The sequence below is a fragment of the Oculina patagonica genome, chromosome 14 (genome assembly GCF_052425735.1).
Source record: "Oculina patagonica isolate OP01 chromosome 14, crgOcupat, whole genome shotgun sequence".
NCBI lineage: Eukaryota > Metazoa > Cnidaria > Anthozoa > Scleractinia > Oculinidae > Oculina > Oculina patagonica.
Genome location: NC_135771.1, coordinates 12,587,071 through 12,600,930, shown reverse-complemented (window position 1 = coordinate 12,600,930; position 13,860 = coordinate 12,587,071). Strand labels below are relative to the sequence as shown.

General features: G+C 36.9%; 1 protein-coding gene and 1 long non-coding RNA gene across 5 annotated transcripts in view; both read right to left on the bottom strand.

Moving 5' to 3' along the window:
- LOC144637473 (zinc metalloproteinase-disintegrin-like ohanin) overlaps positions 1 to 13,860 on the bottom strand; it is a 33,659-nt gene that overhangs the window by 15,854 nt on the left and 3,945 nt on the right. For 2 of the 4 annotated variants that reach the window (XM_078496536.1, XM_078496533.1), the window contains exons 1-7: positions 12,651 to 12,760; positions 5,699 to 5,800; positions 5,494 to 5,582; positions 2,844 to 2,920; positions 2,527 to 2,593; positions 1,915 to 2,000; positions 627 to 684 (exon numbers count right to left, since the gene is read on the bottom strand). In XM_078496536.1, coding sequence (XP_078352662.1) covers positions 627 to 684; positions 1,915 to 2,000; positions 2,527 to 2,593; positions 2,844 to 2,920; positions 5,494 to 5,582; positions 5,699 to 5,774 — 453 coding nt within the window. In that variant the 5' untranslated portion in view covers positions 5,775 to 5,800; positions 12,651 to 12,760. Of the gene's footprint in view, positions 1 to 626; positions 685 to 1,914; positions 2,001 to 2,526; positions 2,594 to 2,843; positions 2,921 to 5,493; positions 5,583 to 5,698; positions 5,801 to 12,650; positions 12,761 to 13,683; positions 13,771 to 13,860 lie in introns of those variants that run through there. The other 2 variants (XM_078496535.1, XM_078496534.1) reach the window with 2 other exon arrangements.
- On the bottom strand, positions 9,215 to 11,479 carry LOC144638537 (uncharacterized). Its single transcript, XR_013567963.1, has 3 exons — positions 11,000 to 11,479; positions 10,540 to 10,665; positions 9,215 to 9,288 (listed from the first exon to the last, which is right to left on the bottom strand). It is a non-coding gene; the product is annotated as an uncharacterized LOC144638537 (long non-coding RNA).

Here is a 13,860-nt window from a genome sequence, read left to right as displayed (position 1 = left end):
GATTGGAACTTTCCATTTGGACAGTACTGTTTTCGTTCTGTTAAAAAAGCGGCCAACGTATTAAAGGTATGTGGCAGTCCGTGCCCAAAATTATTTTGAATATATCTTACAAAATAAAACCTCGGAGAAAAATTAGATGGTAAACATGTAGAGAAACCTTAAAGCGGAGCTTCCCCCTTTTTATTTTTTCTAGATATAACTATGTTTCCATTGTGTTAAGTTAAGGGGACAGAGTATTTGAAGTATAAGTTGACCCACAGTAACCCATAGGCCGCAAACTTTGCCACTCTTGTATTTTATTTTGATATGCAGTATTTCATCGAGTTACACTTTATTTCAGTGTTACGTGCATAGGTGCATAGCTATATATATTTCTGCATCCATCTTTCGACATTTTCTTTCGACGTGTTGTTTGAGCCAATGAAAACCGAAGCCTACCGGTGTTGCAATTGGTTTCATGCAAATAAGCCCACAATTCCAGATTGTGTGATTGGTCGGTTTCGATCCGTCATATTTGTTTAACACGTCGAAAGGTCGTTGAAAGATGAATGTCGATAGAAAGCCGCTATGCACGTAACACTGACAGCGAGTGTAATGTGGAATGGCACTTTTCAAACAAAGCTTACTTTGGTTCTAGTCTCAGGTGAAATATGAAATGCATTTTTTCCGTCGTCTATAATCCCTCTGTGGAAAACAAAATTATAGAAATTCGTATTATCAAAATTTAAAGGAGGAAAAATACACATACAGAAACCCGAGAAAATAAGGTCTCCTTTTTACGACTGAATTTATTCAGGAGTATTGTAGCTAGCCCAATGGCACTCGCATGGTTGGTCGTTCCATCATCTGTAGACTTCTCATTGCAACTCCGCTGACCAGCAGATATACTTGTAGAAATAGTGTAGCAAGGCGGCCGTATAAAAGCGGCCGTATAAAGGCGGTCTTTTAAATTTAAAGGGGTTTACAAGAAAAACCAGAAGCAAAGAAACAAAATGTGGCTGACAATTACGTGAAGAATTAAGTAATCGACCGCCAAAAAAGTGAACATTGAGAGCCAGTAATCTGCATTAATCGATCGATGACTTTCGTGTCTATCTTTCGAGCTAGCGTAGTACATGTAGTCGAATGTAGGAGCATTCGAAAACTAAATTGGGTTTCACATAAGCTTCATAAGCGATGGATCTATCTAGAAACCAGAGCGTTGGCTAAAATCGAGTGCGTGGCTGCTTGTTCCCAAGAAAAGGAAAAGCTTTTCAGATGAAACAGCACAATATTACATTTGTACCTGAATCAGTCTATTATATTTTTTTTTACAGCGTTATTACTTAACAGCCTACATGTAAATTATTCTGCAATGCATACCTACGGAGCGATATAATAAACAAACCATTTTAGTGCTATGGGTTAAAAAAAGAAAAAAAAAGGAAAAAAGAAAATAAACCCTCCTCTGGGACTCGAACTCGCGACCTTTCGATCCGCAGTCAGTTGCCTACCCGACTGCGCTACTTAGACGTACTTAGTCACGTGAGACGAAAATATCTTATATCAATGTAATCGACATTCCACCGTTTATCTGTTATCATGTGCATCAAAGGAATGTTTGAATCACCTTGCTGCTCATAAATTTTCAAGGAATGAAAACTAAACTTTTAAACTTGGCAAAAAATTCAGTCGTGGCTCGAAGAGCTCTTTGATTAAACTTCGAAAAACAGTCTCGATGTGGTTGGCATCGAACCCTCTCCCGTGCGGGGGTTAAAATCAAAGAAAGATCCTAGGCCTAAAGCGATCGATACGTTCTATTGCAAACAATTACAACTCAGAACTTTGATTTCGACCACAGCACTTTGAAGCAATGGCCAAAAATTGGTCCTTTTTTAAAAGAAACTGTTAAACAAGATAAACTCTAAAAATTACCTCAATCCTGAACACGTGTTTAGGACAACACTTGAATCTTTCAAGCCACGAATTTTTCCTTGATAATGGCAATGCTCTGAAGCACCCTAAAAAAGATGCGTCATACATTTGTGCTTTCAGTAGCCACTCAAAACAGAAAATGAATTTGCATCTTTTTTTTAAAAAACGAGCGTTTTTACCATAATGATTCGATTAAGCGCCCTCCTTCCAATAAGCGCCCACTTCTGAATAAGCAAACTCATGAACATTCACCATACCTTCATGCATATATTTACTGCTAAAATGAACAATTCTTTTAAAAAAACTGAACTTTCAACAATTTGTTACCTTTACAGTTTCTGTTCTTGTTAGCTATTTTAATATTTATTAAAGCTCTGTTATGAACATTTGGTTGTTTCGCAAAAAATTAAATAAGCGCCCTGTCCCGAAGAAGCGCCTTGTCTCGAATAAGCACCCTCCAGTGTAGTGCCAAAAGTAAATAAGCGCTCCGAGCGCTAAATTGAATCATTACGTAGCCCATTTTATATTCTTGGTCAACGTAGACTAGCTTTACGTAATTTAACTTTCTAAAAGATTCGCATTGATTTACTCTGTAATTTATTTGATTAGTACCTCTTGTATTACTTCAGAGCCGTCGTTTGCAAACGTGCGAACTGTAAACGATGCGGGAATAAGTTCCCTGTAACGAAAAAAATAATACTTTGTTAAAAGTCTTTTTAATTCATTCTGAGAAAAACAGAAAAGAGCTTTTTAATGGGTGCAATGTTCTATCCGAGGTAATCAGTTGAAAAAAGAAAAGGAAATAAACGTGCACCGTTTACTCAGTATTGCAAACGATTTCCAATTATTTTTTCAGTTTCCAAAGAAAATGCATTTTTATTGTTGTGCCTGGGTGCTGATAATGAGCAAATAATATACTAAATATTTACTTGTTTCTTTTTATGTCTAGTGTCCAGTCCTTGTCAAAAGCATTCAATCGATAAGATGCCTCATCCACGTGACCTCCCTAAAGCAAAAACATAGGTTAGGCTGCGCAGGGCCTTTGCTCATTAATAAATTCATTGCGCAATATATCAAACACAAGAGACAGTGTTTTATCGGGATATCCAAACACCGAGAAGAAAGTTGAAAATACGACGCGCCACGGAGTTTATTTGACTAAATTCGAGATTTTTGGATAACCCATGAACACGCTCTCTCGTGTTTGATATACCTTCTCAATCAAAACAACAACTAAGGAGTAAACAAAGAAATAAAATCGTAACCATCTATGCTAATTTAGACCGGGTTTCCAAACCTCCTTTACGGTTGTGATTGTTTTGCTTTAACTTGAAGAATTATTAATAACTTTGAGAACAATATTACTTGACTAGCAGGAGGGCATTTTGCGTGCGCATGCGTCGATATGGGCTAGTGCGCTCGACAGAGAAGTTCTGCTATCGATTGTTTACATATTTTTCACAATTTATGGCCTAATTTTTAGCTCAAAATAAAAGGTATTTCAAGTTTTATTTGCTGTATACGATACTAAGAGTCCTTGCTTTATCTTCTGACAACAACAAGCGTACTTTGGTGTCGGTGTGCCGTTTATCTGATCGACTTTGGCTATGTGTATTAAACATTGCGCGTGGACAAAATGGCGACCGAATGTCGAGAACCTAAATACCTTGCCCATGTTTTTAATAGCCGGGAGATCTAAACGGACAAAGCGCTACGGCTACTTAGTACTAAAATATAAAACAGCAGTTTTAACTATACGATGTTATAATCAAGTATCCCGGGTTTGAGCAAATGATCATGATTTTGTTCAGATTTTTCATAAAACTGCAATTTCATCGTTCTCACGATGCGAAAATCTCGAAATCTAACCTTGATCTCCAGCGTCTAGCGATGATATATGGAGCCTGAAGTACTTGAACTATCGTCTAATGCTGCGAAGGTAGCGTTAAAAAATGGTCTATTGTGGTAATTTTTAGCTTTCTTTAACGTACGTTCTCGCTGGTTTATTCTAACAGAGAAACTATCGTTTGTGATTATTTCCTTAAACTTAAGCATTGGTCAAAATAACTTCACATTTCGATGTACCACAATTATTCCGTTGAACAAGAAAAGAATTTCTGAGATCGGTCTTAATTTTAAAGTGTTATGGTAATTCTTTGCTGGTGGACTATTTGTTTACATTTTACTATGTTAATTAGTACATTTTTGGCTCCTTTATCAAAATCTAGCCTTGATCACCAGTCAAAAAATAGCATGAAACGAACAAGCGATATATATATTTTTCAGAAACGTTCTAATAACTGCTGCATAAAATGTCTTAAGAAATAATTTTTAACCATAAACAATGTTATTTTCAATTTTTCATTCAACGTTTATTTCTTTAAGATTGATGTTCGTTCTGTTATATCGACTGTTTTACTTCTGTGTCGCCTAAATGTGATTTAAAGAACTGCAGTTTTTGTTCCAGGAAACCCTGTTTGCAAGTCGAGGGCAAGTTGGCTTTGCTTTAGAGTCATCAGTGAGCTGCATTATTATGTGCAGAACACCCAAACATGTCTTTCCCCTCAGGGAAAACCCTTTCCTTGGTGGCCGTCCCTGTAGGCAAAAAATCTCCCGACAAGCTATAATATTGCTCGCACTCTGCCTGTATGACAGCAATTGATTTGATGTGAAGTTTTGATCCTAATATATCACACTCCAGCACACGAATAAATGTTTTCCCCTTTTACGGTCTGTTTGATTTTTGTCGGTGAAGGCTTTCCTACCTGTCCCACATATTTTCCCATTATTTGCAACAACGATCCCGAAGCAGGCAGGAAAATCTGATTTATAAGAGCCTTGCCACACACAAAACACTGTTTCTTAGCGAAATTTACGTCTATATTAAATTATGTGACGATAAACAGTACAAAAAACAAAGTTTGAATCTTCCGCGCCATTTTTATTCCCAAGATCACGCGGTCTTTGTACAGCGGTTGCACGCATGCGCCCGCAAAATGCCCTCCTGCTTACTTGACTTGGTGTTACATTATTAACCTTTTATTTTCAAAATTTCGATAATTGATTTCCCTAAAGCAAATCGGGACATGCTAAGCGAATGATGAAATGTCATGGTTGTCGTTTTTTTGGCATTTTACCGTGTGCGGCTATGTTTCAAGCTAATAAGGTCAAAACTGCCGAAAATGGTTTTTCTCGTTAACAACTAAAGGAGCGTACCAAACTATTAAGTTAACCTCTTTTGTGTCATGACAGAAGCTAATATATGTCGTGATTTGTAGACTTTATAGTAGTTGTTGCCTTTTTATAGTCAGTGATAATGCAAAAACTAGTCCTTGAAGTGTTCAATCTTTTCTAAAGTAATCAGTGTAAAAAAAGTAGAGTACACAATGACACAATAGAGTAAATATCTCAAGTAGTGTTTAATGCTTTGAAGTATTCAATGTGTTTGAAAGACAGTGGGTAATTCTGATTCCATCATGACATAATAGAGTAATCCAACAAACTAAAACATATGACAATATATATTCACTTCTAGATTATTCAGGCTAAAAAATATAATAATAATAAAAAAAGAATAACCTTTTCAGAAGTCGAGAGATCTCTTCTCGCTCGGCTGCCATCAATTCGTTCTGGAAAAGTTATGTGATAATCATCCTCGTATGTCCCCTCTGTAAAGCAAGGGAAAATTAACGTTAAAGAAGGGGAAAGTTTGAAACTTACCATGCGAAGTAATTTTCACCATTTTATGAAATGTACAGCAAAAAAAGTGTGTTAAGAGGCTTACCCGCAGAGTTAAAGCAAGTTAGAAGCAAAGTAAACGCCCAGAAAATCAGCGACCTGGCTGATCTTTGCTTCGTCATCTTAACTCTACTTCTTCTTTAGGAAACTGAAAATCATCGATGAAAAGAAATAGTGAGGGCTCGGGAAAACAGAACTTCACTGTTCCCCTTAGGGTCAGTTATTAAAGGGACACTGTCACCAGTTTCACTTCAAAAACTCAAGAGCCTAAAAACATGGAAACTATAAATAGTGGTTCAACTTTATTAAAAAATCACCATGCAAGTGTACTGAAGCGATAAACAAGCGATATTATTGCATTGCCATGAGGAACTTAAGATCTCAACTTGAAAAAAATCAGGCTGATTTTTTTCAAGTTTTGTCCTTGTGGAATGGAAATACCTAAAAATTATTATGGCTTCCTTGTTCCTTCAACGACAATTTACTTTATATCTCCATCTTGATCTACTAGGCGCATATCATGTACCAGAATATCTATTCGTCGATATTAGTACTTTTTTCCGAAAAGCATCAAAGTGCTTATTTATGGCGCATAGCTGTAATTTGAGAAACGTAGTGGTGTGAGAAGAATAGTAAACTCTCGACCGACTTTCAATTATCGCATTTCTAAATTTACCCTTAAGTTCGACATTTTACACATAAGACTACGAAAAGGCCACGACCATGCAATCTTGTCAGGTGTTACCTAGGAAATAAACTTGAAAGTTGACAACTCTTTGATGAAACTTGAGTTCTAAAGCAAACACTTCTTTTTCTTTTTCATCAAAATTACATGGTTGTTATATGGCGAAATTGTCTACCCTTTTCGTGTTCTATGTTATTACCACTTTGACCAGTAACAATGCTGTTTCTCGTAATGGGAAGAAGCACGAAAAGCCACGACGCAATTGCATAAAAACCTTGGTTTTGCTTGGGTTTCAAGGACAAAAAGACACAGGGCTTGCAGTCGCAGCTTTCTAGACGCGAGTGTGTTTGATTCGGTGAGAATGCTACAGGTGCAGCAAACACCAAAATTGATGTATTAACAAATTCATATTGCCACATTTTGCCATATTTGTTTAATGATAGTTTATTCTCTCAAGCCGACAATAAAAAATGTATCGTTCATTTTATCTCGTCAAAGATCTGAATGTAAATTTGATTTTGTTAACCCTACCGTTTAAAAAAATAAACGCAAAAGACACGAGCTATTTTTAACTCCCAATGGAGTCTTACTGCCAAGTAATCGTTATCTAAGAGGCCATCTAGCAGCTCTCTTAAAGTCTCACAAGAATGGCTTGCTACCCTATAAGAGACCAGCAGAAAAAACGAAAGAAAAAAGTTTCCCTAACCCCTAATATATAGATTTAGGCAAGCCTAAAAGCGGAGCTCCCCAGTTAATTATTTTGCACTTTATTGAAACCTGAATTCAAGCCATTGTACAATTTTAAGGCTAAGAATATAATATTCGTTTTTTTTTTTTTTATATAAATATTAATAATGTTACTTACTTTTTTTTTTTACCGTGTCCCGGGGGGGCAAGAAGAAGTACTCCCTAAAATTTACTAAAGGGGTGTGCCACTGAGTCGCTGAGACTCTGGACCTGTTCCGGAGAAAAACGGCTCAATTTGCGACCCTGTTCCAGACAAACAGTGCAAAATAGGTACCCTGTTCCAGACAATATCCACAATGAAAAATATATGAAGATAGATATAAAAACACTAGCGTACATCACAAAGCGCTCACTTGACTTTGTCTGTGGCTTGGAGAAAAACCAATGAGAGGAGCGGAGTTTCATAGCTAAACTTGATAGTGTTCCACAGTCAAAAGGGTGATTTGTATACCCTGTTTCAGAGTCAGAGAGGCAAAAGGCATACCCGGTTGAGCAGCACATACCCGTATAGCCCTTATATGGGAGTACCGTATACAGCAACACCAAATAAGCCGAGAACAAACAAAATCAATCAAAACGTTTTAATTCCACCGACAGCATTATGATCCAGAAGTCTGGATGGGAAATTATGCTGCAAAACGGGTAATTATGTAACCTTCGTGTAGATAAGGAGGGGGTAGTAGGGCTGCATGTTGGGGTAGATAGGCATATCACGTGGTAAATTAGCAAATCACTTAACATTTAGAGTATAAAGGAAATAATATACATCTACATTAAGAATATGGTTAATTTTCTTTTTTCATTCATTCATTTGTTTTTATTTTCACTATTTGCCTATATTTTAATTTTGAATGGAAATGGCAGAGGTCATACATGTAGCAAAGGGTTTACAGCATATTGCCATAAGCTAATGCCAAGCAAACCGGAGTGAAAGCTAACCACAAGCAAACTAGAGTGAAAGCTAATCCCAAGCACACCGGATGAATAAAGCTAACTGCGAGCAAACAGGGGTGAACCTAACTACAAGCAAACCGGAGTGAAACTAACTGGAAGCAAAGAAGTGACATTCGGTAACCCCATCCCACCCCCCCCCCCCCAAAAAAAAAAAAGGATGATAGCACCTTTTTTACTTTTTCATGTCTTTTTGAGTCCCCTTCCTCTTAAGGTGTTTCACTTCACTTACAGAAATAAAAAAACAAAAATTCTGGGAAGATAGAATATTGTTTGTGAGTCTCAAACTCAGTTTTGTTCTTTGATTACGCAGAAAAAATAGAATCATGTTTGCTTGTGTATAAAACTATGCAAGAAAAAAATATAGCATCAATACTTTGACTGCTCTTTTAAAAATTTCTATGCTTTATTGTACACATTTTTGTGGAGTCATGTTGCCCATTCGTCATGGAGTTCACAAAGTAAGCAAATGAGTCACAATTTGGTTGCTTCATGGTACCTAATGGATACTGCAAGTTTTATCTGGCTTTAGAATATTTCACTAATTTTAACATTATAGCTGTTCTTATAAATTGTACGCAGCATACAACACATAAGAATGAAATTGGTATTGCATATTGCTTGCAATCACGATTTTAACGTCTATACTTTGGAATTACAGTATCACCAGTTTCAGCATTACCAATCCAAATTCAAATTATTACATTGCTTTTTAACTCCACTACCTCCCCCAAGGTCAACCAAAGATCTTATGATATACAGTAATTAGACAACTACATGTAAGTCCTGTGTAGTCGAGGGCTCAAAATATTTGGACACTTACAGGTCATGTTAACCGGCCAAAGAGATTTTAGCTTGGTCACATGTGGTTTCTTACCAGCCAAAACATTGAAAATAGCAATTTTAAACTCCCATTCATTTCTGCTGTTACTGTTTTGGCTGCATATTCTTAAAAAGATCACTTCATAATGCCCTTGTTACATCTAAAAAGATGTGAAAGAGACAGGTCAATCAAGAAGTTGTTTTCTGAAGTACACTGTAATACGTTAACATTTAAAATATAAACTTTGCTCATTTGCAGCTTTTCTTGATTTCAATTTACATGTAATTTACTAGTCTCTTGAAAATGGCATCATGAAGACACCCAAACATCAAGCTGGATAATCTTAATCCTTCCTGTTTTCTTTTGATGTCCTTGTCCACATTCTGTTTTTGTGTCTGTGGCTCTGCAAATTCTGAAACTCATGTTAACCCTGAAAAAAGTCAAATGCCACAGATTAAATTAAAATTGATTAATTGGCATGAATATCAATAATTTATAAAACAAAACACTTAACGCAAGCTTGTATAAAGTGAAGCAAAACCACTGGATGCGAAAGGATACCTTATATATTTAACAGAGATGTATCAGCACAGACTATTTTTTTTGACTGATAACTGCGAAGTCAACTACAGAAAAAAACCCAGGTAACTCAAACTCGGATAACTCGAACAACCTTGCTAACTCGAACTCACTTCCATTTCCCTTGGATTTGACCCCACTTTTCAGTCATTTTTACTCGGTTAACTCGAACTCGGATAACTCGAAAACCCCGCTAACTCGAACTAAATTTTGTTTCCCTTGAACAAAATTTGGGTCAAACTTTTTACCCTGATAACTCGAATTCCGGAACTTGCAACTCGCAACGGTTGCCCATTGATTATAGCAATGAACAGATCATGTATTTGGCAGTCATTTTCCACTCTTAACAAAAGAATGTGTGGTCGCTTTAGAGTTTCTGGCAAGATAAGTTCAATTTGCACAGTACTGTATACTGAAGTGCTTAAAAATCAGTAAACTATCAATTATTAACTTGGCAAATAAAATATTCAATCAACCCCGCTAACTTGAAAAACCCCGCTAACTCGAACTCATTTTCGTTTCCCTTCAGAGTTCGAGTTAGCAGGGTTCTACTGTAAATATTTTAATAAACTCAAAGCATCACTGCAAACCCTTACACCCCCTCTTAATTAAAAGGTTTGGCCTTTAAATACTCCCCCTCCCCTCTACCCCTATATATACATGTACATGCATAGGAAAAACATTGCCACATCTTAAAAGCTTTTCTCTTAACAGTAATACTAAGATTTTTAAAGATACACATTTAATTAATAATAAGTTTGCATGCACAGCTGCATACAGTGTCTAAAATGGCATGAATTTACTCACAAAGATTCCAGTTTTCCAGTAGTCATGAACCTTTGTTGTGTGCATTTTCCAAATTCCACAACAAGATTGTGATTTTTTTATGACAAATATAACATTTACTGTTGACATTCTGAATGAAACCAGCAAAACAGACCTCACAATCTCAAAATTGTTGACATTGTTATGTAATCCACATGAACGCTCAATAGTGAACAGAACTACATGACAAGTGGATTATTTAATATATTTGGGAACGAAAGAGCTAAGTAATGAAGCTGAAGTTTATTTACTCTGACTAAATGAACAGTAATTTTACCTCCATCATGAATATCAATAAACTGCATACACTGAATCGATCTATTTCACTCGGAGTTAACGAAATTCCAGGTGCTTCGTGCAAACTGACATCACTTTCATTCTCATCTCAGCTGCTCTTCCAGCACTGTAAAACAAAATAATCATATCACAAGCATTTAAAAATCGTAAGCTTAATTTTCTTCGAGATGTGTTGAAGTGATATTCTTTGTGAATTCGTTCCTCGAAGGCCCAACAATTATTTGTTTACATAATCAAAACCTCCTATTTGATCAGTAAAACCTGGTAAAACTGAATTTTAACGAATAGTATTTTTCAACATTGTTCATGTCACAAGCAAATGCTTAGTGGCGAAAGCAAGTAAAATGTGCCGTAAATATGAGCTTACTTTGCGTATAAAGTAAGCTTAAGACAAAACGTAGAGATATTAAATGACGGAAACACTGCAGTTTTGTACTCACCTTCACCAGTTGGCCGCAGTAGGTACACTCGTCTGCTCGTTTTATCTCCGTTCCCTTGTTCTCCGCTATTTCTTTGCCTGTTTTCTCGGCACCTCTCTTGCTATTTTAGTCGCTTTTCTTCGCTACTTTGCTACCAGGTTCGACAGGCGCTTTGCTATACTTTTTCGCCTGCTTTCTGTCCGGGTTTTCTGGATCTCTCGCGATCTCTTTCCCGTCGCAAATAGCTTAAACCCTGTTTCCTCGAAGTTAAGTTTACCCTGCTCTCGTTTGTAGTCATCGGCATAACAAGGAGCCAAAATAAATATGTTTGTCTCAAGTTCTAACTTTCAGACTAGCTGAATAGGATTTAAAAATACGTAGTAATTTTGAAAATTTCTTTGCCAAGAGACCTCACACTGCAAAATTATTTCGCGCCAGTACTGCGCGAGTTGTCAAGACCTTTCAAGATCCCGGATGTGCGCAACACCGTACGTACGACGCCGTACGCGCCCGCGAGGCATGCCGCTTGCCATGATGACCATGAAAACTCGGATGCAAGGTTTCCTATTTTATTTCATGTGTTTTTTTTTTTTTTTTACATGTGTTTTTTTTTATGGGTATGGTGCTCCGCTCTGCGGCCCTTACGGGCCGCTAAGGAGCTCCGCTAAAAACAGTTACTGCTACACTAGTGAACCAGTAGAATTAGAACTTTACAAATGCTGCTACACTACTGGATAAAACTTAGAATTAGGATACCATTTCAGATTCATAACCGTTGACATAGCGGCACTTGTCAAATTAATGCAAACTATACATTGTCGTGTGAGATGAACTCTTCTCGCAGCTTGTAAAAAACAGGCGTTTATCGTAGGTTATAAAATTTCAAATTTCAAGAAAACTTAACGTCCTCAGACAAAATGCCTTTGGCGCATCAAAAAAATTGTTTGGCCATCAGCAACAAAGACCTGTTGTTGTCATGTAATCTTGAATCTGTTTCTATGGTGGTGGTGGCGATATGGTGAAGATTGCTGGGACATGTGCTGTAGATGAAATCATACGCAGTGAAAGGGATTGCATTGGGATGGATACCCAGAGAAAAGCGTAGCAGAGGTAGGCCTAAGGTGACCTGGTGCAGACTACAATGGAGAAAAAATTGTTGGAGCGTGGCCTCACGCTCGAAACAGCTAGACAACAGGCAGAGGCCTGGCAGCATTGGATTTTTTTTGTATGTTCCCGATCGAATTGGAATTTGAAAGTGTTGGTTTTTGTGGAGGGAGGAAAACCGGAGAACCCGTAGAGAAACCCTCGGTGCAAGGGCGAGAATCAACAACAAACTCAACCCACATATGGCACCGGACCGGAATCGAACCCGGCCACATTGTTGGGAGGCGAGCGCTCTCACCACTGCGCCATCCCTATCTCCTCCTGGAGACCCTTGCGGAAACCCTATGTTCCACCACCGTATTCAAATCTAGAAGTTTTCACAATAAATATGCCGGCCTTGATGAAATACCTTAGTGATAACTTTTACTCTGGATGACTTGATTAATGCAAACATGGCTACGCACTAGCGTTCTTCAATTTCATCGCGAAACGTCCCGAGAAAATGTTTAATTACAAGTTATTATTGTAAAATTTGAGTTCATGTTTTCCTTACGGACGTACAACCTACCTCTTCTCTGAAACGTGTGTTACTGAAAGGAATACAGGCTTGTACTAACTTATTGTAAGGTCGTCTACTGCAGATGATGCAAATTGAAACAACAACAACTAATATCGTACTACCAAAAGGGATTTCACTTTTCTATTTAGTTGTTTGAGTTCAGCTTGTAAAACAAATGTATCTAAATCTGAATCTATAAGAGCCTTATGTTCTTTTCCCATCGGTGTAAGCAGTAGCCAGTTGATTTAACAAAGGGCCGAAGGGATTTCCTTTGTTTAATTAGCTGTTTGAGCTCACACTGTAAAATAAAAATATTTAAAGGAGCTCCATATTCTTTTCTTTCATCTGTGTAAATATATGGCATTTTTTTAAAGAGATAGAGAGTCGATCGATAGAGTTCTACATTTAAACGTCTACACGCGCAAGTCCTTTAATTAATTGTAATATATTTTTCTATTCTGTTTTCAAATTGTTGCTGCCTTTAAAAAAAGCTAAAGAAAAAACGTTTTAAAGAAGAAAGGTATTTTCACAACTCATTTTCTTGTTCGCTTCAATAATCGGTATTTAACTTCCAGTGGAATAAAGTTCAGTTTTTTTTAATAACATTTTCAAAAATCAGCATAATAAAATGATTGAAAAAAGTGTTTATTTAAAAAAACTATAATATATTTCTAAATAATCATGTTTGTGTTTCTAAGAGTAAACTCTTTTATTTAAAAAGAATCGAATTCTTGGTTCAAAGAATCAATATTTAATTTTCAAAGATTCAACCTTTTGTGTTTCAAAGAATCACGATTTATTTTCAATAAATAAAGTTTTTTAAAGCTTCACTTGTCAGATTCTCGCAGAAAATATAAGCCCGTTTTCTAACGCATGTTAGCGCGAGAAAAGAACATCATTTGGAAAAAAAATGTGAAGATAAGAACAATAACAGGGCGCGACGGAGAAGTAACTAAAATCATTTTTGACCACAAAAGCTAAAGGTGTTACCAAAAAGGTTCTAATAAAGTTAAACACGGCCGGAAACATTTTAAGGTCTTACCTTAAAAGTGGTCAAGCTTTGGAACACTTGACTGCAATATCTTGAACACAAACTGACTAGCTCTACACACAGCTCGGATCATATAAGATCATCGTGAAAATTGCACGTAAAACACCTCAAGCTGGGATAGCGCAATGGGTGGGGGCAGGTCACGTAGTGAAATAATTTCGACACCTG